Source organism: Berghia stephanieae, chromosome 7 (genome assembly GCF_034508935.2).
Source record: "Berghia stephanieae isolate SIO BIC M18660-M18661 chromosome 7, UCSD_Bste_1.3, whole genome shotgun sequence".
NCBI lineage: Eukaryota > Metazoa > Mollusca > Gastropoda > Nudibranchia > Aeolidiidae > Berghia > Berghia stephanieae.
In genome coordinates this window covers 13,889,126-13,915,164 of record NC_088366.1, presented here as the reverse complement: position 1 = coordinate 13,915,164, position 26,039 = coordinate 13,889,126, and the positions used below count along the sequence as shown (strand labels likewise).

The window sequence follows — 26,039 nt, the reverse complement described above, 5'->3', positions numbered from 1 at the left end:
ATAGATAGAATGAAGTTGACGTCACTCGGGGTCTTTGTTATTGTCCACATTTTTTAGTTATTCTCACTGAACTGTATTATCCAGACTATGAAAGTTCATGGTTACACATAGTTTTGTGTGTTGGTCCGTAATACTTCCGGATGACAATGTTGTAAGCTTCTTAGCCAAGCGCATACTATCTATAAATGCTCTTTTGTTTGTTTTATTTCAAGAAGCCAAAGAAATAAATAAAAATTCATAATTCTACAAACTTTTCCATTGTCCAGATCTACTCTTTACCAGACTGCAAACTTACTTACTTAATCAAAAGTTTTCCTCTTGGTCAAAGGACTCTGGTGGACAGTGGACCCATCTTCGATGTGACCAAGTCAGGGTAAGTATTTTTATTTGATGTAGTAACGTATTGTCTTATAATTTGTTGTTTTTTTTTGCTTGTTTCTGCCCCAAGATTTGGAATGAACTACCACGTGGTCTGAGGGAGTGTAAGTCTTTAACTGCCTTTAAAAAGAATCTCAAGACACATCTTTACTGTATATGCTTCTATTGACACTATGAATCCTTGATTTGGCTATGAATTCATTGCATTAAAAAATTAAAAAACAATTAAAAAAAATTTTTTTTAAATTTATTATTATTTTTTATTTCACTCAAAATTGATAATTTATATTGTAAAGTGCCCAGAGCTTGTGTTTTTACACGAGAATGAGCACTGTATAAATGTGTATTATTATTATTATTATTATTATTATTATTATTATTATTATTATTATTATTATTATTATTATTGTTATTATTATTATTATTATTATCTAGCTATCATCAGGGATGATAGGGATGCTTAGACAGCTTCACTAAGTCCTCACATTACTCAAAAATTTAGGTCCATGGCTTAGTATTCATTTGAGGGTCAAACAAGACTGTCCATGATTTTCATTACTGTTCGTGCATTGACAGTCCTACCCACTCCTTGTCAATCTTTTTCTTCTTTGTCAGTCCTCCCCTTCTTTCCCTCATAATTTGCCCTGGAGTATTGTCTTGATTCATTGGGTAGACGAGAACTTCCTTTTTTTTAAAACCATTGGTAGGAGAGGTTTTTGTTAGCTAGTTAACTGGGTGGGGTTCCTGACCTCCCATAGTGGGCAGGGAGGTACTTACTGTGTCTTCTATCCCCCTATATCTGTTTTCCAACTTGCTTTCTGTCTTTGTCTTGGAATGAGTTTACTTAGTTTTGTCCTGGCCCCGGCATGTTGGCCTTACTGAGAGGGAAACAGTCAAATGCATAGTTTTTGTTTTGGGAGATGATATTTTTTTCCTTGTAAATCATCTCTCTGTTATATATTATTATATTTGTTATTTTAAATGTATAATGAAATGTAAGCATTTGAGTGTATTTCTCTTTGTTGTGTCTTGTGCTTTGGTGTCTAGTGAGGACTTAATAGGTCCTTTTCTCTTGGGTGCTTTAATTGTAATTCTAGAACTTTCTACTATCCCATTTTCTTCCTTTTTACTGGCGCTGATATAACCTAAATGTGTTGCAAGCGCCGTAAAACCCTTAAAAACAAAACAAAAACAAAAAAATTAGCTAGTTAAAGCCTCCATTTGTTTTTTTCTTGAGATATCTTCATTTCTCCTGTACTTATTATTGGAAACCTACAAGATTCCTCTGTAGCTTTTATTTTCAAATATGAATATTCGTTCTTTCACAAATCTGCAGTGTATTTATTTCAATCTTTCATTTAACAACACGATCAGGTTAAGCCTTAAATTAGAGGCATTTAAAAAAAAATCTTTCATAATAACATAAACGAATAGGCTATATGAAAGTATGACTGAAGAAATCAAACTCCTGATGTGCCATGACCAAAATGCTTTTCCTGAATTTCCTCAGATTGTCGACAGGGTTGATGTCTGACAAACAACAACAACAAAATCTGGACGAGATGCCATTGGTCAAGGAAATTCAGATGTTTGGTCTTGGACACAACAAAACACGTCCTTATCTCATGGTGAGTGGGGATGGCAGGCACGGATCACGAGGACATTCACTTATGCTTATGTGTGTCTGTGTGAGTGTGTGTGTGTGTGTGTGTGTGTGTGTGTGTGTGTGTGTGATTGTGTGTGTGTGTGTGTGTGTGTGTGTGTAATAATAATAATAATAATAATGATAATAATAATAATAATAATAATAATAATAATAATAATATTAATAAGACTTTCATATTATGAACTTAACTATTACAGTCGCGTTGCAAAACTTTTGAATTAACCTATTCCTCCACAAGACCTCTATCTACGAGCTCATATCGCGCACACCTTATCGGGGACCACCTCAGGCTCCGATTTAAAAAGATTGCTCACAACTTGATATTAAAGGAGAAACGGACGGTAGTAAAGAGGAGGGGAGGGGAGGACGAAGAGGAACCACCAGATGAAAATGCTCCCTTAGACCACATTCAACAGTTGAGATATTTTGACAATGTCTCTGGTTATTCTGGGGTATGTTTTTAGTTTTGAACTGTTTCTGTCACTAAAAAAAAATTAATTGAACTTTTATATAGCGCAATATCCTTAAATGTGCTCAAAGCGCTTAACTATGGGTTCTCAGCCAACAGCAACACTTAACATGTAGGACTAGACATGACGCATGTTATGCGATATTACAATTATTTTTTTGGGCATAGACAATGCTGTTAGCTGCCAAGTCCTCATTTTACATCTGATATGGTGAGAGAATGTGAGTAAAGAGCCTTTTCCAAGGACTCAACTATTTGCCGCTTGGGACTCAACCCAGGACCTTCTGATCCAAAGACGAATGTCATACCACAAGACCACATAGCCGCATGAAGGAAGGGCAGACTTACCAACCACTTTATGATACGCTTTGATATGTATATATATTTGGATATTTGGTAATATGGGAATGTTTATTAAAATATTCTCCATCAGAGCCATAAAGCCCATGGAGCTGGAGTTTATCTCGGTTTCTATTGTGTGAAATGGACAATAGCAATTGCTTGCTACACTTTGGATAGGACACAGATCCAATAGATTAAGCTACCCATTCACTGCTGGGTAAATAAGGGAGTCTTTATTATTAAAGTTTGCTGAATCCAAAAAAGTCAGGATTTGTAACAAGAGGAGGGTAATATGATAAAAGTGGAAGAGTCAAATGTAATTGAATATCGTCTCCACCTAGATGTGAACCTGAATATCCAGACAGTTGACTTTCACAGGAATCAAAGGGTTTTCCTTCTCTCTACCAACTTGATAAGTCTCCATAAATTCAGTGAATATTAAGTTTGAAATTTTGGATTGTTGCTCTTATAAAAATACGATTTTTAGGAGGAATATATGAGAAAATCAGCCTAAATATTGGGAAAAATGTCATAAATCTTTTTTAATGTTTGAGTTTGATCGGCAAGTCTGGGAAGGGTTTTGAGCAGGAAATGTTTCGTGTTCAGTGAATTGTAATTTTTTGATGCTCTTATATTCATCTTTATTTAATAATTTTGTGTCAATATATTGGTCAGCTTATGTTACCATACAACTGATAGCTCAGTTGGTAGAGCACTCACTTCACATGCAAGGGATTGATAATGATCCGGGGTGCAGTAGAGCCTATTTTTCTTACCTCCCTATCCACCCAGCAGTGATTGGATAGTTGGGTCTGTTAGACCTGGCAAAAAGTACTTTGCGATAGACTAGCCTCCTATCCAAAGGGAAGCAAGCAATTGCTATTGTCCATATCATGCGATAGAAACTCTGGTTCCATGGGCCTCATGGCTCTGAACAACTGTTTTTAATTGCCCAGCTTATGTTAACATTCTGATCAGTCGATGTCCAGTTTTCCTAGATAGGATCCAATTTTCTCACTGTCAGTTCATTCCAGTTATTGAATACACTAATACTAATAGATTGTACAGCACAACTTGGTAAAATGAGGTCAGCAGTAGAGTCACTTCACCATACTCTGCAGGTCTTGATGAATTCTAGGTCAGTTACTTTTACTAACTTATATTTTTAAAAAACGATAATAATAAAAATTGGGATTTAAAAAAAAATCCAAATCATTTAATCTGCGTTCCATTGTATAATGTGTACATGTACCAATTTCAATGCTTGTCTAAATCTGTTTTTCTTCAACCAGGTGTTCATCTGTGGCCCGTACCCTCACTGGCTGTTTATGACCTCCAAGGGGTCCCTGAGAATTCACCCAATGAGTATTGATGGCTGGGTCACCTGCTTTACCCCATTCCACAATGTCAACTGTCCCAATGGCTTCCTTTACTTCAACAGAAAGGTAAGACTATTAATCAGTAATAATTAGTTAGTCTCTTTGACTCAATAAATCTTGTTGAAAAGAAAGGTTTAGTTCCTTAGAACTTATATTCAGGACTCTGGAGCATTTTTTGGCTCGTGCTGAGGGCAAATTGTTTATTTTTAAAGCTATTTAAAGTGACATTTTCTATTTCTTCCCTGGAACTACGAATTTTTGAAATTTCAAGTAGGCAGCTCTGTGTCATGTCTCAATCTAACTGTTAAATGTTGCTGTTGGCTACGAACCCCCTGTAAAGTGTTTTGAGCATGTTTAGTGGAAATTATTCAATATTAAAAGATTGAATTAAAAATTATTTTTTTTATTAATTCCAGTCTGACATGTGTATCTGTGTCCTGCCAACACACGTGACCTACGATGCACCATGGCCGATACGAAAAGTCCCCCTGCGGTGCACACCACACTATATAGCTTACCACAACGATAGCAAGTTGTACGCAGTGGTGACCAGTACCAAAGAGAGCACCAACAAATATCCCAGAATTCAATCGGATGACAGGGAGTGGGACTATGTGGAAAGAGGTGAATGGATATTCCATTTTTTTTCTTAACACTCTCGAGTTCACCATCATTGAAAATCAAACAAATTTTTTCGATTTTCCATGCATATGAACTCGAGAGAGTTAAACCTTTTTAAATCTTTCACCGTTGTATGAATGATAAATTGTTGGCTTAACTTATTTCAAATCATAGTTTTTTCCCATTAGTTTTATGGTTGTAACTGAAGACCTCACCATTTACAGAAGCAAGTGTAATAACAGTTATGTAATGAAACTGTTGCTGTTTGAAGCTCGAAGTAAAAAATAACAATAGGAAATGAAATGGAAGCTTCAATTTAATCAATCTATGACAGATAATCTGGACGTTTCGGATTTCCCCTTTATCAACAAAACACGATGCATGAAACACTTAAAAGCAAAATGGTGAAAGTTATATAAATACAATATTTGATTATTTATTATGCCTGTTTTCTATTTATTCAGGAGAGCGTTTCATCTACCCTGAGATGTCCAAGTACATGTTACAGCTGTTTACACCAAGCACATGGGAACCCATTCCTGATGCCAAGTAACAAACTCTTACTTTTAGATTTGCTCTTTAGAATACAACTGATGACCACCTGTCCTATATTCTTTGTTTCAAATTTGTTTGCACTAATCCGGGTGCTTTTGAATGGAGATTTAATTGAATCTTTTTTCTTACTAGCGCTGATGTGATCTATAAATGTAATGAATTATTATTAGTAGTATTTTTTATATTATTATTGTCTTTCAATCAATTTTTTCTTCTTTTTTTAATTTTTATTCCCTCTTTTGTGTGTGTGTGTGTGTGTGTGTGTGTGTGTGTGTGTGTGTGTGTATGTGTGTGTTTTTGTATGTTTGTGTGCATGCATGTAACTGTGTGTGTGTGTGTGTGTTTAAATGAAATCAAAGTAACTTTGAGTATGATCTGTTTTTTTACCTCCCCTTCCCAGATTTGACTGCGGTGACTGGGAACACATCACGTGTGTGACGAATGCTCAGCTCAAGTCAGAGGGAACCCTGTCTGGATTGAAGGGCTACATTACTATTGGGACTGCCTACTGTATGGGCGAAGACGTCGTGGCGAGGGGGCGGGTAAAAACAAACGATTTTGTACATTTTTCTATCGGAGACATAAGATAAAATTCACTTTATTCATTTCAATTTTTTAAAAAACCCTGAGTATTTATGTTTTATATAGCACAATCTCTGCTTAATCCATAGAGGCCCGGTGTTTACTAAAAAAAATTCCCCCGAGGCCCAGTGTAAGGGGCATAACTCTTAACAAAAAAATACCAACACAAAGTTAAAAAATTATTAAACGAGAACCAAATGACATAAAATTATAATTTTAATTCCTTTTTATAGCCAGATAAATTTGCTTTCGAATGATATATAACATGACATGTTTTGATTTCAATAAATTGGGAAAAAAGTATTAAAAAAAAAAACTCGTTCCCCGCACCCCCATTCCCGTCATTTTCGTCAATCTCGGACTCCGATTCAGTGTCCGAATCACCTTGATCAGGTGCTAACGCCTTGTCTTGTCCATCCCCACCATCGTTTACATCTTCTCTTTCTAGTTCGATATCGCTTTCATTTCCAAAATCCTCTTCATCGTCCACACCACTCTCCAAAACATCATTTCTAGCGCCACGCAACGTACGGGAATGCTATTTTTCTGAATTCGATTACTCACTTGTTATCAACGATATAAACGTGCGGTAAAAACGAAACGGAAATAGAACGATCGCATTACGTTTACGATGTTTCCGGTTTAGAATAAAACGAAGTGATTCGTTGCAATAACAAAGTAAACATGATCCGTTTTTTCTCGGGGCCGCGGGCGATGACGGGCGATGCGGGCCTCAACAGTCGCGGGCGACTCCAGGGGAAGCGGGCCTCTATGGCTTAATGATCTCAAAGTGCTTTACAAGGGGTCCCTAGCTAACAGCAATACGTATCATGTAGGATGAGATATGGCGCCTGTTGGTGATATTGTAATGTTTTCCAACAGAGATAACACTGTTGATGCCAGGTAATCATTTTACACCTGATTCTGGTGAGAGAATGTGGGTAGAGAGCCTTTTCCAAAGACTCAACTATGCGCCTTTCAGAGCTGGAATCGAACCCAGTACTTCCGATCCGAAGGCAAGTGTCATACCACTAGACCACATAGCTGCACATGTTGGTATATTATTTTTAAATGTTTACGTTAAAGAAAATACTAAAATAACCCAGGCTTAAGGATTTAAAAAGTAGTAAACAAAAATGAATATTTTAGCTTAAAAGTAGTACTTCATAGCCATTAGGCCCGTGGGACTGGAGTTTATTCCAGTTTCCATATCTAGAAACAAACAATAGCAATTTCTTGCTATCCTTTGGATAGGATGGTAGTCTATCGCAAAGTCTTTCCTGCCTGATCTGACTGACCCAGCTACCTAATCACTATGGGTGGTCAGAGAAAAAAATTTGGACTACATCCAGGATTGATCACGGTCTTTTGCGTGTGAAGTAAGTGAGCTATCAGAACCCCCATTAGAGCTTAAAAACATTATAGTAATAAAAAACCTCAAAACCCTTTGTTAACTAACTACAAACGCAATAAAAATGGTATTATGATATGTAGAATCTAGAAATTAGAGAAACCCTTGGATATTACAATATTTGTTGGGGATACTTTGTTTTGTTTTTTTTTTCTGTTTTTTTTTTTCAAGATATTATATTCATTGTTTGTTGAATAGTTTTAACATTTAGTAACTGTGTCCCTCTCCAATGAACCCCCATAGGTGAACAGTCACTTTCTTTGTACTAATATACCTCAAAACCCGTTTGTACCTTCATTATGCTTGTTATAATGAATTTGGTATTTATATGTAAAATTGAATAGTTCCATGAAATTGGATCGACATTTGTTGGGAATTTTTTATGTTTGTTTTAATTTAACGCTTGATTTAGATTAGATATGTTTTTGAATACTTTTACTATTTAACTGTTGTTCTTCTTGTGAGAGTACAGCTTGATATGAAGTCTCATTGCTCTTTTTAGTTTAATAGATTTTTTCAAGCTTGTGATAAAATTTGGTGTGTCCTCATTCTGGACCATGTTAAGATTTAGTGATTAATGGGGTTTGTGACTTTCATAATACATTTGGGAAACTGTTTTCTTTTAAAAACAGCTCATCATGATAGCAGTCAATTTAAGGTTGTATAGATCTTGGCAAAACCTATGACAAAAATGTAATATCAAAGGTGATTGTTGTGTGTATGTATGTTCTCTTATTAAAGTATTCTGACTCATTGAGTTCATCCATCATCATCCATAGATTCATCATTATCATCATCATCATCATCATCACCCCCACCATCATCATCATCATTGTTATTATTATTATTATTAGTAGTATTTCTTCTTCTTCTTCTTCTTCTTCTTCTTCTTCTTCTTCTTCTTCTTCTTCTTCTTCTTTTATTTTATTATTATTATTATTATTATTATTATTATTATTATTATTATTATTATTATTATTATTATTATTATTATTATTATTATTATTATTATTATTATTATTATTATTATTACTTTATTATTATTATTATTGTTATTATTATCATTATTACTTTTGTTATCATCATCATTATGATTATTATTATTATTATTATTATCATTATTATGATTATTATTATTATTATTATTATTATTATTTATTGAAGTTAATCAGATATAAATATGCATTTGCCGATGTGTTAAGAATGTTTGTTTAGCATTTCATCTATGGATATTTAATTTGTTAAGGTTTTGTATGACAAGGAGCAGAAAGGACCCGTATCAGCCATCACATATCTTAATGGTCTTCTGATCTCAGCCATCGGTCAAAAGGTGAGGTTTGTACAATGTTTGACTTGTGGATTTTAAATGCTAAATCACTGAATAAAGTAAAATATATACATTTGTTTATCAAAATTTATTGCCAAAGGCAAAACTTGTCAGCCTGAATAGCGTTAAGTCTTAGCTTGGTGGTGAGGCTTGTAGTCACTTTGTGCTTGTGAATGAGGTTCAAAGTCATGAAGGCAAACAACAAATAAGATTACCATATACCATATTTACTTGTATTCATCATCAATGTACAGTCAACACAATATAACTATCACTCCATCCGGTAGCTGGTCATTTAAAACAGAATTTTTCTTCTTATTTTTGGCCCTTTTTGTATTAGCACTCATGTAATATCTATCCCTGCCTGCAGTACCCATTCATGCCTGAGTCAAATGGGTTAATTTGTGTGAAGTGCCTTACCCCTTACAATACCATGGCCAATGTTTTGCCGGCATTGTCACCCATCTGATCCTCGAACATTTGTTCCTACAACAATAGTTGACCTATTTAGAATAGACAACCAAAGTTGTGTAATTTCCCTTTTAATTGTGTTTTTTCTTTTTTTTTAAAGTGCTGTGGAACAGTTTACCAGAACACATAAGAGAAACGTCACCTTTTACCCAAAAAAAAACCTTATACCTTTGTAGGATGGTAAAAAATATAAATGTTTTTGCAGCAGTTTTTCTCAACCCATAGCTTTCTTTTTTAAAAAATAGGTCTTTAAATTTTAATTTCCATATTTTAAATTAATTAAAATCGATTTTAATTTTTAAAGGGAGAGAAAAATCGAGGAGACTGTGATAGTGCATGAGTAAATGTTATGGAGAGTATGTTTACTAGTGTTGATGTATTTTGAGATTTACCAAGATCTATGTATGATAATTTAAATGTCGGAGAAAGATCTTAAAGATTTAATATTTATCTATTTATTCTTATTTCTAATTTGCTATTACTCCTATAGTATACTCTGAGTAATTCTTGCAGAATATTTCCGACAATAAAGAAATTTTAAAAAATCAAATTGAATTAAAATTGATTTGTCGATTTCCCAAAGATTTACATCTGGTCCCTGAAAGACGACGACCTGTCTGGTGTGGCCTTCATCGACTCCATGGTGTACATCCATTCCTTCAAAGTCATCAAAAATCTTATCCTAGCAGCGGATGTCCTCAAGAGCATCACGGTGTACCGGTACCAGGAAGATCTTAGAGTGTTGTCGTTTGTCAGCCGGGTGAGTGATCAGCTATTAAGGTTGATTATTTTGTGTTTGGTCCTCTTCTATTCCCTTATATCTGTTGTTCTCTTCTGTGTTTAGCTTTCTGACTTGTTCTGGAATAAGACCATTTGTTTTAACTCTCATCTCTTAACATGTCCAAACCATTTCAATCTATCTTCAACATAGAGAGTTTGAAGACTTATATGAAATCATTGCCTGAAATCACAAGCTAAGTGGTTTTAAGTTCTTCTTCTTCTTCAATCCTCATCCCACAATGGGTATGGACCACCGATGAAACCTTTCCATTTTCTTCTGTCGTTGGCCAGTCTTTCCATCTCCTGCCAGCGCATCCCAGGCCTCTCCAGCTCTACCAGTAGGTCTCTCCAGGTTGACCTTGGTCTTCCTTTTTTACTTTTTCCAATTTTAAGTTAGTTTATTATATTTCATTTATTCCATTTTTTTTCTTTTTTCCCCCAACAATTCTGATATGGTTTTAATTTTCGTTCAGGATTTCCGACCTCTTGAAACTTACTCGACTGAGTTTATGGTGGATGGGCAGACTCTTTGTTTTGCAGGTGAGGTTTTTAGTTGTTTGTTTTTTATTATTATTATTATTATTATTATTATTATTATTATTATTATTATTATTATTATTATTATTATATGTTATGGGGGGGGGGGGGGGGGGGGGGGCATGTCTGACCAGTAATCAGAATGTCTGAGGCTCGATCCCCAGTTGAGGTCGACTGATATTTTGGGATGGTTTTTTTCTTTTATTTTTCTTCCTTGCTTTGTCTGGCACCTTTCAGACACGCTTGTTCGGTTCTTTGTCTTATCCAATTAGTTCAGCAATATTAAGTTGGGGGTGGTTGGATGGGAGCATCACCCTTGAATCATATACCTATGATGTTCGCATAGTGTACGATCGATAGTGATGTCATTCTTCTTCTCTTTACTAGCCTATCTGCTTCTTTGGTTGTGATTGTATTTATGACAGGGGATATTTTTTTTCTGTAAATCCTCTGCTGTTTGTTCTTGGTTATTTATAATTAGCTTATGATATCTTTAGTTATGATTTTGATTGACATTTGTACTATTTTGTTAGATTGCTTGTTTTTTGTTTCAGCGGTCTCTCATATACCTCAATTGTGTTGGAAGAGACCTAAGCAACAAACAAAACAAAAAAAAATATTAAGTTGGGGGCGAAGTGGCTGGTGGTTTAGGCATTGCAGTGTGATCTGGAAGGTACTGGGTTTTAACCCGCTTCAGGCACTTCCGTTTTTTTCCTTGGGTAAGATTATTAACCCCCATTTTGCTCCTTTGAACAACATGGATGATTCCTGGTGACATCAGGGCTTGATACCCAGTTCATGTAAATGCTAGTATAGGCCCTAATCCACTCGTTCACCTTGCCTCAACACCCCTCCCCTCCCTTTCCATCAGATTTTGTATCTTGAAATAAGTCTTACTCACTCCTACCAAAGGTTATTGTTTTTAGACTGGTCATTATTAAAATGGAGTTATGGACAAATGATGATGAGATGAAGTATCTGAGTTACTGAAATAAATTAATTATAAAGATTTTTTATATTCTATCAGTTTAATTCATTTTGATATTGGATTTTAGTATCAGTTTGTATTGGTTGCTTTAAATTTTATGTTAAGAATTTTTAATATTATTTTTTAGATAAATTATTGACCCAATTTCTAATTTTGGTTGATTTCAGTGACAGACAAGCAAAAGAATATCTTGTTATATTCTTACATTCCTGAAAGTAAGTCTGGCACTGTTATATTGGAGAAAATTATTCCTTTTATTATCACTGTAGGGTAGATCAATTTATTACATAAAGTTGAAACTTAGGAGTAAGCACTAGGGAATCAGAAAAGTCACAATAATATAATTGCTATGCAATTTAATCAAATGAGGACATCTCTCTCTCTCTCTCTCTCTCTTTCTCTCTCTTTCTCTCTCTCACATTCTCTCTCTCTCTCTCTCTCTCTCTCTCTCTCTCTCTCTCTCTCTCTCTCTCTCTCTCTCTCTCTCTCTCTCTCTCTCTCTCTACTGTAAAATTTGCTGAAGAACTTCTTATTACTTAGCCTTCGTGTTTTTTATTAATTTTTATTATTTTCCAGGTCGTGAAAGTGTAGGTGGAACTCGCTTGCTGCGTAGAGCTGACTTCAACATTGGGTCCCACGCCAATGTGATGTTCCGAGTTCGATGCAAACTGGAAGATCCTTCGACTGGCAAGAAGAATACTGCAGCTGAACACAGACATGTCACTTACCATGGTAAGCAAAGGGAGAAACCGTTAGCTTTTGCATAGCGCACTATCCACTAATCGTGCTCAAGGTGCTTTACAAGGGGCACCAAGTTAACAGCAATACTTAACATGTAAGGGGAGACATTAGGCAACACTTAACATGTAGGACGAGACATGACGCCTTTCAGGCATTATTACAATTTTTTTCCGACAGTGTCAACACTGATAATGGTACTCATTTTGCACCTGAATATGATGAGAGAATGTGAGTAAAAAGCCATTAAATATTACCACCACAATCAGTCTGTCAATAAATGATTAAATCAATCAATGGTTTATAAAGTTATATTCGTAGGGGAGCATTGTAGTATGGTCCTGATAACTCAGTTGATAGAGCATTCGCTTCACACGCAATAGGACCGAGATTGATCCTGGGTGTAGTTGAAAGATATTCTTCTTCTGACCCCCCTGTCCACCCAGCAGTGATTGGGTAGCTGGGTCTGTTAGATCTGGCGGATAGTACTTTGCTATAGAATAGCATCCTATCCAAAGGATAGCAAGCAATTGCGATTATCCGTTTCATGCTATAGAAACCGGGATAAACTCCGACACCATGGGGATTGTTGTATGGTGATATCGGCCTATAATTATAATAGAATGTATCCCCTGTATTCACAGTAAGTCTGGATGGCAGCATTGGGTACCTCCTGCCTATCCCAGAGAAAGCCTTCAGACGACAACAGATGTTACAGAACTCCATGATGTCACAGTTACCCAACCTGGCAGGCCTCAATCCCAGAGCTTACAGGTTTGGCTATTAGATAGGTCTTACTTTCATCATTTAAAAACATTAAAAAAATTTCTTTCTGTTTGAATATTTATATTTTATGCACGATACTGTGCCAAAAGATGTAAATTAAAACAAAAAATCGCCAAGAACTTAAAACAAAAAATAAAACAAACCCAAAAAACAAAACATCCTTTCTCATTTTAGGTGAAATTTCAGACTTCCTTATTTACAGTAGTAGTGTATTACAAAAAAATTGTAGAACTATGAAATTTTCGCTTGAATTTCAGAACGTCATGAGTATTTCAAAGTCATTAAAACTTAATGAAAATGAAAGTTGATGCCAGGCTATACATAATTTTAAGGACTTTGAAGTGTTATTTAATCGTTGTGAGGGTAAATTGTTGATCTTTAAAGTTAACTTTAACAACGGCAATTCTTATCTCCTAAAAATTGCGAATTTTTACATTTTCAAGTAGGCAGGTTTGGCTGTATGTGCTGGTGTTTAGATTGAAAACTAATTCAGAAAAATAGATGCATAGATTAAGCAGGCATCTCCGTCAATGTTGATTTAAAATAAATAGTTGTGTCCTCTGTAGGTTAGATAATAATAATAATAATAATAATAATAATAATAATAATAATAATAATAATAATAATAATAATAATAATAATAATAATAATAATAATAATGGAGTGTTCTGCACCAATGGGAACATAGGTTGATATTTTTTTTCACTACCCGTTTCTTCCAGAAACATTTTCATCAATCCCTAATAAAAATCAAATAAACCTTGGATAAAACTTCCTGCTCCTCAAGTGTAATTTTTGAAAAATAATGTTGCCAATATAATCACCTCATCAATTTAATTTCTCTCCAGAACTTTGAAGTCCAACCGAGTGGACACCAACGCACACCGAAATATCCTTGATGGTGAACTGTGTTGTCGTTTCCTATACCTGTCTCATATGGAAAAGACTGAGGTGGCCAAGAGAATTGGGACAACGGTGGATCAGGTCAGGTTTTTAAAAAATTTTTTAAAATATGATGCCTTTCCGCCACGACATCATAAGACATTGTTGCCTAGGCATTCCATGAAGGAATTTAGATATTTCATCAAACAATATGTCTGATGTCGACAGGAATCATCCATGTTGTCCAAGTGAGAAAATTGGGGGTTAATAATGTTGCTCAAGGAAATAAACAAAAGTGCCTGAAGCAGGACTGGAACCCAGGACCTTCCGGGTCACAGTGCAATGCCTTAATCATGTAAAATTCCACAAAACTAGCAAAACTAGAAATGATTGGAATAAACTTAGAAACAACTCTGTCGATTCTCACCTTTCTATACCAATGAGCACAGGGAGTGGTCAGGGGAGTGAGATCAAGCATTTGTAAAGTAGCATCAGGTGTGCCTCAGGGCTCTGTTCTCGGACCCACAGTGTTTCTGATTTATATTAAAACGATATTACCAACCAACTTCAGTCAAATGTATGCCTCTTTGCAGACGACACAATGCTGTAAAGGGACATAAAGAACAAAGAAGATGATGAATGTATCAATGATTTGAAGTCGCTAGAAGAGTGTGACCACAACTGGCTAATAGAGTTGAATGTCTTGAAAGGTTACAACATCATATCAATCACCAAAAGAAAGACAATATCCCATGATTACTAACTATACAATTGTAAGTGGCACAGAGCCAACACATCATTGATATCACTTGACAGCATATCAGCCGTGAACTGACCTGTAAGGATGATAATTTTGAATTATTTTAAGATTTACCGCATTTTGATTTGTATGTAAAAAAAAAGTAGATAAAAAAGCTCATACAGTGAATGGAGCCTATAGAGCATTACTTGAGATGCCTTCATACTACTAACCACATTCTACCTTCCAAGGTTATAACCCCCTATATGAGTTAAACATTGTGAAGTATAATTTTCATTCTCTCCTTTTCTGTCTTTGCAGCTAGTCGATGACCTGATGGAGTTTGACCGATTGACAGCCCATTTTTGATGATAAAAAGCCTAGTCTGTTCAACAAGCCCACAGGGCTTTTACAAATCACAAGAATGATTCCATTGTCAAAACCGATGCTGATGGTCTAGACTACTACCAATTGTTGGCTGTTGTTTGTTTTAAGTTTATACTGTCATCATCAATATTGAAACCTGCCAACCCTTCTGCTTTTGGCGGAATCATTCCTATTTTCACTCTTCCTTTTTGTACTATTCCACCATTGTCTCTAAAATTCCGATTTTCAAAAAATTATGATAATGGTAAGAAGAAAAAATAGCGAAGAGGAAGAGGGGGGGGGGGGGGGGTTAAAAAAGTGAAATTCCTATTTTTTTTGGTCTCAAATGACTATTTTCAGGCATTCTGATTCCACTTTTGGAATGTGAAGGGTTGGCAGGTCTGAATATTGACATTAAAAAAAAAATTCTAATCAGATTTGATGTCAGATTGCGAGTTCTTACTGCAATTAAACGTATTATAAGAAAATTATTCTGAATTGTCTTGCGCATTTGAAAGATGTGTTATATACTTTATTTAATCATTTTGACAACCAAAAGGTTTTAGAGTTCACTGAATCAGAATAGTTGTGAAATTTAGTTAACAAAGAGGATGACCTATGATCGGAAGAAGTCAGTGCCAATGACTTCAAACATGTTTTTGGAACAAAGAAAATCCCAAAGCAATAAGAATAGGATGACCTATGATCGGAAGAAGTCAGTGCCAATGACTTCAAACATGTTTTTGGAACAAAGAAAATCCCAAAGCAATAAGAATGTCTGAAGTATGGAATTTGAAGTAAAAAAAAGAAAGAATCTACTTGTCGTTATTAACCAATTAACTGTCGTACTCTGGAGAGAAACATATTTTAAAATTTGGCCAGAAAACTAGTTCTTCTAAATATCAATCGATTTAAACGACCCTCATCTTTGAAAAAACTCAAACTTTGGCCTTTATTAAAGTACCTCTCAAGTTCCCAGGTTTGAGAGTTTTTGCTAAAACAAGGGCCATTTAAACCAATCGATATTTGAAGGACGAGTTTTCTGGCCAAATTTCTAGAGTATGGCAATCAACTGGTTAATGTTACCGAAATCCCTTGATGGTCACTAAGAACATATTTAGTAAAACTATTGTAAACTTTGTTATAATCCCGTCTGGTTCATCAGATGGGATCTACAGTTGCTTGTTCCTTCACTCGTTTGCTTTGCTTCTTTTTCGTTGACACCCAAAAACTGGGTGGGGTTCCTGACCTCCCATAGTGAGCGGGGAGGTATGGTTGTGTCTTCTATCCCCCTGTGTCTGTTTTTCAATTGCTTTCTGTCTTTGTCTTGGAATGATATAACATGGTTTCCACCTGACCCTGGCCAGTTCCTTGGCTGGGAGGGAAACAGTCGAATGTATAGTTATAATATTGGGAGATGATATCTTTTTCCTTGTAAATCATCTCTCTGGTATGTATTGTTATTTTTTATTTTGAATATATGATTTGCAAACATTTGAGTGTATTCCTCTTAGTGGGATCTTGTTCTGGTGTCTGGGTGAGACATTTAGGTGATCTCAAACTAAGTACACTGATAGTACACTCTTGGAAACTATATATCTGTTCTCTATTTGAACCATTCCCCTTTGTCTTAATTTTTACTCAAGTCCTTTAATTGTACATCTAGAATGTTTTTCCTTTCCAATTTTCTTCCTTTTTACTGGCTCTGATATGACCTAAATGTGTTGCAAGCGCCGTAAAACCTAAAACAAGCGCGTAAATCCTAAAAAACAAAAAACCCAAAAGTATTGCACAAAGGAAACTTTAAATCACTAATGTCAGGCGTGTACACCTACTTTTCAATACGTTGATATTAACAGGAAATATCGATATACAGTGAAACCTCATTATGACACAGTGATGGTGGGGCCAGCCTTAAATCCCTATATGACCGAGTCCTGTTATTAGTCGAATTTCAAGAGAAACAACCCAAATATCCTAAATCGACATTTGTTTATTATTTGTATCTCTCTCACACACTTTCAAGTTCAAGCTGACCTGTCTAGCCATTTTGGTGATTAGTTCTCACTAAATTATATCAATCAGACTATAAACGTTTAAGGATACATGTAGTTTTGTGTGTTGGTACGTTAGTTCTGACTGGTAGATGTTGTGAGTATTTTACCTAAACTGGTAGCATCAATAATAGTTCAAGGTTCCCGCATCATAATATGTAGTAATAGCTATAATAATGTAAAATGTCGAGAGAGAGAGAGAGAGACGCTGTATAGATGCTGTGCGCTTGGATAAGAAACTCACAACATTGCCATCCGGAAATATAATGAACCAACACACAAAACTATGTGTAACTTTAAAGTTTATATATAACGAAGTTGACGTCACCCAGGTCTTTGTTATTGTTTTTTTTTTTTTTGCCATCCATGTTTGTAATTTTCACTAAACTGTATTAACCAGACTGTAAAGGTTCAATGTTACGCTTACTTTTGTGTGTTTGTCCGTCATATATCCGAATGGCAATGTTGCAGTCTTGTAGTATGACACTCGCTTTCAGTCCTGGATTCGAACCTCGCTCGGCGCATAGTTGAGTCCTTGGACCAGACTCTTTACTCACCGTACTCAGGTGTAAAATGAGTACCTGGCCATTCAGCGTTGTCTCTGCCGGAAAACATTGCAATATTGCCTACCGTTCTACATGTGTAGTTGTTGGTCAGGGACCCCTTGTAAAGCACTTTTAGTTTTGAGTACGTTTAGTGGATAGTACACTATTTAAAAGCTCAAGTTTTTTGTTGTTGTATGTCGTATTTCACCCAAACACATAACATCAATGCGTTTGCAATCAGATTTAATCTTAAATGCAATGTAAACCACTGAAAATTTTCTGTTTAGTGGACAATAAAGATTTTATTTTTATCATCATCATCATCATCATCATTATCATCATTATCATCGTCGTCGTCGTCATCATCCTTATTATTACTACTATTATTATTATTATTATTATTATTATTATTATTATTATTATTATTACACATAGTTTTGTGCGTTGGTACTTTATAACAGGCTGGTGGATGTTGTGAGTATTTTATCTAAACTCATGGCATAAACACCCACACTCAGCGAAGGTTCTCTGACGTTGTCAAGGCTTGGCATCTGTCAATCACATGTCACGTGCCAAGCTAACGGATATATAGATAGTATGCAGATGACGTCACTCAGGCCTTTGTTATTGTTTTTGCCATCCGCGTTTGTGAGTTGTTCTCACTAAACTGTATTAACCAGACTATAAAAGTTCATGGTTACACAGAGTTTGTGTGTTGGTCCGTTATACTTCCGGATGGCAATGTTGTGAACACCTAGGCCAAGCGCATTCTATCTATAATAAATCGATGATGAAATCGCTCCACGGCTGAAAATTTAAAAAATAAAATTACATTATAATAATTTTTTTTTTCTAATTTCAACAATTTTGGGAGTAAACACATAGTTCTTGGTATTAACTCACTCAGTCCGAGAGATTTTTGCTACTTTTCAAAATTGGAAAAAAATGTATTAAAAATGAGCATATACATTGATAGTTTTATTCAACTATCATTAACATTTAAAAACTAAAAACATTATCTTTGATGCTACGCCTATATTTTGTCTCAGAAAAATGTAATAAACAGGCATGGGGGTAAAAGTAACCCGATAAACTACGGATATAGTCGGTGTTAGGGTTGAGTGTTAAATCTATTGTTAATTTGACGCTTATATCAAGAATCTGAAGTAAAAACAGCGAAAATCCGAAAAAAATTTGTCCCCTTCTTTATAGATAGTTCGAAGATGACGTCACTCAGGTCTTTGTTATTGTTTTTTTGCCATCCGCGTTTATGAGTAATACTCACTGAACTGTATTAACCTGACTATAAACGTTCATGGATACACACAGTTTTGTGTGTTGGTCCGTTATACTTCCGGATGGCAATGTTATGAGCTTCTAAGCCAAGCGCATACTATCTATACTGCCATGGCCCTGATAGCTAATCGACTCGGAAAAAATATTAAGCATGGCGGTATTTGCGAGCGACCGACCGTCCCTCTGCTTGTCACCCAGTTATTTGGCCATACACGTTGCGAGTCCACTACGATTTGCTTCAGCTGTGCCTGTCCGTTGCCATCGTTATGTTATAGCCTGATACTGAAATCCAAAAGGACTAGGACTGGCAGTTTGACGTCATTATTTGTTTTTTGCACCGCTTAGTGAGTTGTCGTTAGTAGTGTTCATGGAAACAAGTTATTCCATTGGTTGAACTATCGAATACAACTCACGATTTGTTTTCTTTTATGGCAAAAGACTGGCATTTTGACGTCATTTTTTTGGTCAGTATCAGGCCATAACTTACGAAGGCCACGGTATCAGGCCATAACTGTACGAAGGCCACGGCCTGTCCCCATTAGATATCGCCACGTGAATACAATTCTCGCGGCTTTGTTTTTATTTCGTATCTCCACAAGCAATCAGAATGCTGATTTCTAACTGGTTTGGCTTTTACCATAATATTATTTTGAGTGGTTTTCAGAAAATGAAAATAATTAAATAGACCTCATTGACCTCATCCACTGAACGTTTCAGGCACTTCGTGCTGGTAATATGCCACTATCCCCTTATATCTGTTTTCCAACATGCTTTCTGTCTTTGTCTTGGAATGAGGTTACTTGGTTTTGTCCTGGCCCTGGTTGAGGTCTTGGCTGGGAGGGAAACAGTCAAATGCATAGTTATTGTTTTGAGAGATGATATTTTTTTCCTTGTAAATCATCTCTCTGTTATGTATTATTATATTTGTTGTTTTTAGTGTATAATGTAAGCATTTGAGTGTATTCCTCTCTGTTCGATTTTGTGCTTGTGTCCAGATGAGACTTATAGGTGATCTCAAGCTAAGTACATTGGTGGTATGCTCTTGGAATCTACATCTGATCCCTATTTGTTCCCAGTTCCCCTTTGTCTTACCTTTTCTTGGGTGCTTTAATTGTAATTCTAGAACTTTTACTATCCATTTTTTCCTTTTTACTGGCGCTGATATAACCTAAATGTGTTGCAAGTGCCGTAAACCCTTAAAAACAAAAACAAAAACATACTCTTACCACATAGTCGCACTTTTAAGATCTAAATTTCCGTTTCAGGTATTTTGGGAAAAGGGGGGGGGGGGGGGGTGTTTTTAATATATTCGACACTTCTCGACTCATATTTATTAAACCGTTTTTTTTTTCAATTCGCACCTCACAACATACCTGCCAACCCCTCACATTCTAAAGGCGAAATCATAACATCAGAAAATAGGAATTTTAAGACAAAAAATAGGAATTTTGAGAAAAAAAAAATAGGAATCTTATCAATGGATAATTATGTATCATAGTGACCACCAACTTTGCCACCAAATACATAGCAGTATTCTCTCATATCAGATGTGTAATTTTCCCACTTAGTAATCGATTGTCAATCATTGTTTAAAATATCACCCTTCTAACAGCCCCCTCCCCCCTCTTCTTTTTTTTTTTCTACTTCTTTCCATGGTCCTCGTTTTTGAAAATCGGAATTTTAGAGACAATGGTGGAATAGCGGAAAAGAAGAGTGAAAATAGGAATGATTCCGCCAAAAAGGGAAGGGTTGGCAGGTATAATCACAGTAGTTTAGTAAAAAAAAAAAAAAGTTCACTTTGCATAAAATGTGCTGACACCATGTCCAGCAATGAATCATATCTAATAATAATTATACGTAGACGTCTAATTACAATACGATGCACAGATTATTTACACACATACACACTCGGTGATTGGTTGAAAACTCGGCGGTGGAAAAATACTCTCTGATTGCCAAACCTCCATTAAATCTAGATTAGCTACGCCAGTTGGTATTCTATATTGATCTTAGTGGGAAATTTCCAATGAAATATGTTAGAGCATATTTCTCACTCGGGGGAGGAGAGTTAGAGAACTCCTACGAAAGGTAGATAAAGTTTTGTATTCGGCAGTTTCGTTCACTAGATTTCCTTACATTGTGTTGGTTGTTTCATTCATAATATTAAAAAGTGTGAAAGGTAATGAACCAATGCGAATATTATAACAGCTTCGAAAAAAGAAAAAAAAGAAACAAACATAAGGAGTCACTCAATTTTGCAGTTTCGGCAGTTTCGTTCACTAGATTGCTTTACACTGTGCTGGTTGCTTCATTCATATTAAAAAGTGTGAAAAGTAATGAACCAATGTGAATATTGTAACAGCTTCGAAAAAGAAAAAAAAACCCCAACAAAACAAACAAACAAACATAAGGAGTCACTCAATTTTACAACAATCAGCGAAGCTGCAAAGGGGCACGAGATGGTCAACCAATAATATTACATTAAACAATTACCTATTTCAACTTTCAACTCACTGAAGTCAGTTTTATAGATAGAATGCGCTTGGCCAAAGAGTTCACAACATTGCCATCCGGAAGTATAACGGACCAACACACAAACTCTGTGTAACCATGAACTTTTATAGTCTGGTTAATACAGTTTACTGAGAACAACTCACAAACGCGGATGACAAAAACATGAACAAAGGCCTGAGTGACGTCATCTTCGAACTATCTAGACGACAGTATGATGAGTATACATTACATACGTTCGCCGCTGACCAGTAGTCACTTAACGATTTGTTATTGACCAGGATAGATTGAAACCCCGTGTATTTTATGAACTTAACAAGTTTTAATTTCTCTATTAAAAAAATAATGTGTTTATCATTGTGGTGGTTTTAAGTGTAATTATTAAATTCGATTATCATTTTTTTGTCTTTGCTATTTATGTTTAGACTGATCAGGTAAGTAGTTTCTCAATCAAAGTCTATAGATAGCTCACAACATTGCCATCCGGAAGTGAAACGGACCAACACACAAAACTGTATGTAACCATGAACTTTTATAGTCTTGTTAATACAATATAATGAGCATTACTCATAAACGAGGATGGCAAAAAACAATAACAAAGACCCGTGACGTCAACTTCATTCTATCTATAGTAGATAAATAATTACAAAATGCGGGATGACGAGAGACGCATGCGCACAACCAACATGACGTTCTCTCTCTAATAACTTTTCGGCCGGTGACGTCACAGACTATGGGTGACGTCCAATCAAGGGACACTACTCTTCCGCTAATCTCATTCGCTATTTGTCTTATCGACACAATTTTCACCAGCAGTAGTTGGATCCAATAGATCTGGCAGGAATGAATCTGGAATAGGCTAGTGTCATTATCAAAATGGTAGCCAACAATGGGAGAGATCTATATTCATGTTTTCGTCCAATCGAGTCATCAATCACATGATTTGTTGCTGTCCAACGATTGGATATTTCTGAACAAAAGTAAACAGGCTGCTTTGTTTATGAAACCTGTTAACATACCCATGTGTCCAGCTGAACAGATTGACCAATCGTGATGTTAATGCTGGATATTTCAAAAGCTGTGAACACTTTTTCACTATGTATGTCACTTTGAGCACTCTTTGCAATGTGACCAATGGCCTCTAGCACATGGAAAGGTAATATAGATCATCCCCATAGTTAAGAATCGTTTAACATTCCAAAAAGCGGGATAAACCGTGGCCTTCGTAGCCATCGTTAACATATTGCCTGACATTAGAACCCTCTAGGACTGGCAGTTTGACGTCATTTTTTTAGGTTTGTGTAGCGACTCGTGAGTTGTAAATAGAGCTCAAGGAAACAAGCTATTTCATTGGTTGAACTATTGAATACAATTCACGATTTGTTTTCTTTTGTGGCAAAGGTCAGTGTCAGGCTATAGATAGTTTGAAGAAGACGTCACTCAGGTCTTTGTTATTGATTTTTGCCACCCGCGTTTATGAATAATGACTATAAACGTTCATGGATACACACAGTTTTGTGTGTTGGTCCGTTATACTTCCGGATGGCAATGTTATGAGCTTCTTAGCCAAACCCATACTATCTATAATTTTACGAGAGCTACGGATAAACACTGGCTTTTTGAGGTTTGTGACTTGAACAGAATACTGTTCAGACATGAAAGTGAAAGTATTGATTTAACTGCCTTCTATGATATACTATATCATTATTATATATTCTGAGATTTGCCTTCTATCTGGAATATACTTTATTATCTACATTATTATTATCATATCCTCTCCTTTTTAAGAAAGAAAGAGGCATCAAAACTATTGCCTTCTGGACATAACGCTTGGAAAATAACTTTATTTTCTGGTAGTCTGTATAAAATGCCTTTCCTTTCCCAAACACTTTACTTTTGGACCGGATTATTTAAAAACAACAACAAAAAAAAAAAAACAAAAAAAAAAAAACAAAAAACAAAAAAAAAAAAAACAAAAAAAACAACAACAACAACAAAAAAAACAAAAAAAAAACAACAAAAAAAAAAAAACAAAACAAAACAACAACAAAACAAACTGTTACCCAACTTAACACGCTTAACTTCGCTTGAATTTTTCCTAATCGCAGAGACACCGATTTACGAAAGGTATCATTATAGATAGTATGCGCTTGGCTTAGAAGCTCATAACATTGCCATCCGGAAGTATAACGGACCAACACACAAAACTGTGTGTATCCATGAACAATTATAGTTGGGTTAATACAGTTAAGTGAGCATTTCTCATACACGCGGATGGCAAAATACAATAATAAAGACCCGAGTGACGTCATCTTCGAACTATCTATAGCTACAGAGCATATCACTGGACATACCTTTATATTTATTTTAATGTGACTATTTATTGTTCTGTCATTCTCAGACAAACCCAATATATTTTTTAAATTTTGGCCAAAAACTCGCCCTTCAAATATTGATTGATTAATATGACCCTTGTCTTGTCAAAAACTTTCAAACCTGTGACTTCTCGGAGTCCCAGGTTTGAGAATATTGGACGACATGAGGTACATTTCAATCGATCGATATTTGAAGGGCAAGTTTTCTGGCCAAATTTGTTTAAAATGTTTTTATTCAGAGAAGACCATTTTTCTTGTACTAATGAGTGAATGATTATTATGCAGCAGATTGAAGCGAGTGTTAGCTGTTCAAGAATGTTTAATAATATAATATACTTTATGAATATTGGACTCGTTGTGTGGTTTGTGCATGTGCGTTATGTTATGTGTTATGTATGTATGTATGTATGTATGTATGTATGTATGTATGTATGTATGTATGTATGTATGTATGTATGTAAGTATGTAAGTATGTATGTATGTATGTATGTATGTATGTATGTATGTATGTATGTATGTATGTATGTATGTATGTATGTATGTATGTATGTATTTATGTATGTATTTATGTATGTATGTATGTATGTATGTATGTATGTATGTATGTATGTATGTATGTATGTATGTATGTATGTATGTATGTATGTATGTATGTCGCTTGGCGAAGAGGCTCATAACATTGCCATCCGGCAGTATAACAGACCAACACACAAAACTGTGTGTATCCATGAACGTTTATAGTCAAGTTAATACAGTTCAGTGAGCATTACTCATAAACGCGGATGGCAAAAAATAATAACAAAGACCCGAGTAACGTCATCTTCGAACTATCTATTGATAGAATGCGCTTGGCCAAGGTGTTCACAACATTGCCATCCGGAAGTATAACGGACCAAGACACAAACTCTGTGTAACCATGAACTTTTATAGACTGGTTGATACAGTTTAGTGAGAACAACTCACAAACGCGGATGGCAAAAACAATAACAAAGGCCTGAGTGACGTCATCTGCATACTATCTATATCTAAGACTAAATGTTACCGACAGACTCAAACCGTGGCCTTCGTAAATTTATGGCCTGACACTGACCAAAAAATGACGTCAAAATGCCAGTCTTTTGCCAGAAAAGAAAACAAATCGTGAGTTGTATTCAATAGTTCAACCAATGGAATCACTTGCTTCCATGAGCACTACTAACGACAACTCACTAGGCGGTGCAAAAAAAAAACAACAAACAAATAATGACGTCAAAATGCCAGTCTTTTTGGATTTCAATGTCAGGCTATAACAAAACGATGGCTACGCTCAAACGGTTATGTGCTGGGTGTACCAGTGAACCAGTTGCTAAAAAGTGGCTTCCTGGTTGAAAGGACGAGAAATTCGAGCTTTAAAATTCTGTCACTGTTGTGCTGCTATGTTGTCTAGTGGTATGCCACTTGCTTTCGGATCGGAAGGTCCTGGGTTCGAGCCTCGCTTTGCGCATAGTTGAGTCCTTGGAGAAGGCTCTTTACTCACATTTTCTCACAGTACTCAGGTGTCAAATGAGTACCTGGCCGTTACAACGTTGTCTCTGTCCGAAAATTAATGTATGTTACTGTTGGCCAGGGACCCCTTGTAAAGCGCCTTTGAGCAGATTTGGTGGATATTGCGCTAGATAAAAGCTCAATTTTTTTTCGTCACTAACCATGACATTATACATTTGAGTTCACGAAGGCCACGCACTAACACTGACGCGAAAAGCTCAATATTCTTTTTGTAGTTTGTGTGTGTGTTTTGTGTGGGCGTATATTATGTAACTATGCATATTTGTGTATGTGTATGAGTGTGTGTATGTGTGTGAATGTGTGTATAGATAGTATGCGCTTGGCTAAGAAGCTCATAACATTGCCATCCGGAAGTATAACGGACCAACACACAAAACTGTGTGTATCCATGAACGTTTATAGTCAGGTTAATACAGTTCAGTGAGCATTACTCATAAACGCGGATGGCAAAAAACAATAACAAAGACCTGAGTGACGTCATCTTCGAACTATCTATATATTTGTGTGTTTGTGTCTCTGTGTGCGTTTGTGTGTAAGTGTGTGTATGTGTTTGTAAGTGTGTGTGTGTGTAAGTGTGTGTATGTGTGTAAGTGTGTGTATGTGTGTAAGTGTGTGTATGTGTGTATTTGTGTATATATATGTGTGTGTGTTTGTGTGCAAGTCTCTTTGCGTATCTGCGCTCGTGTCATACTTGGT

At 35.7% G+C, this 26,039-nt stretch overlaps 3 protein-coding genes across 3 annotated transcripts in view; all 3 read left to right on the top strand.

The window, feature by feature from the left end:
* LOC144976736 (cleavage and polyadenylation specificity factor subunit 1-like) overlaps positions 1–8,733 on the top strand; it is a 32,549-nt gene extending 23,816 nt beyond the window's left edge. The window contains exons 21-29 of the mRNA XM_078921110.1: positions 267–373; positions 1,889–2,006; positions 2,242–2,496; positions 4,148–4,300; positions 4,651–4,858; positions 5,320–5,404; positions 5,811–5,952; positions 8,036–8,108; positions 8,650–8,733. Coding sequence (XP_078777236.1) covers positions 267–373; positions 1,889–2,006; positions 2,242–2,496; positions 4,148–4,300; positions 4,651–4,858; positions 5,320–5,404; positions 5,811–5,952; positions 8,036–8,089 — 1,122 coding nt within the window. The 3' untranslated portion in view covers positions 8,090–8,108; positions 8,650–8,733. The remainder of the gene's footprint in view (positions 1–266; positions 374–1,888; positions 2,007–2,241; positions 2,497–4,147; positions 4,301–4,650; positions 4,859–5,319; positions 5,405–5,810; positions 5,953–8,035; positions 8,109–8,649) is intronic.
* LOC144976738 (cleavage and polyadenylation specificity factor subunit 1-like) lies at positions 8,652–15,508 on the top strand. The gene is made up of 8 exons (XM_078921111.1): positions 8,652–8,733; positions 9,785–9,961; positions 10,455–10,521; positions 11,674–11,721; positions 12,083–12,238; positions 12,889–13,018; positions 13,879–14,014; positions 14,973–15,508. The coding sequence occupies exons 2-8, from the start codon at positions 9,842–9,844 to the stop codon at positions 15,018–15,020; spliced, it is 705 nt and encodes a 234-aa protein (XP_078777237.1). The 5' UTR covers positions 8,652–8,733; positions 9,785–9,841; the 3' UTR covers positions 15,021–15,508.
* A 5,416-nt stretch (positions 15,509–20,924) lies between these two features.
* The window catches only part of LOC144976735 (chymotrypsin-like elastase family member 2A), a 61,099-nt gene continuing 55,984 nt past the window's right edge, over positions 20,925–26,039 (top strand). Inside the window, exon 1 of the mRNA XM_078921106.1 lies at positions 20,925–21,000. The gene's annotated coding sequence lies outside the window, so the exon portion shown is untranslated. The remainder of the gene's footprint in view (positions 21,001–26,039) is intronic.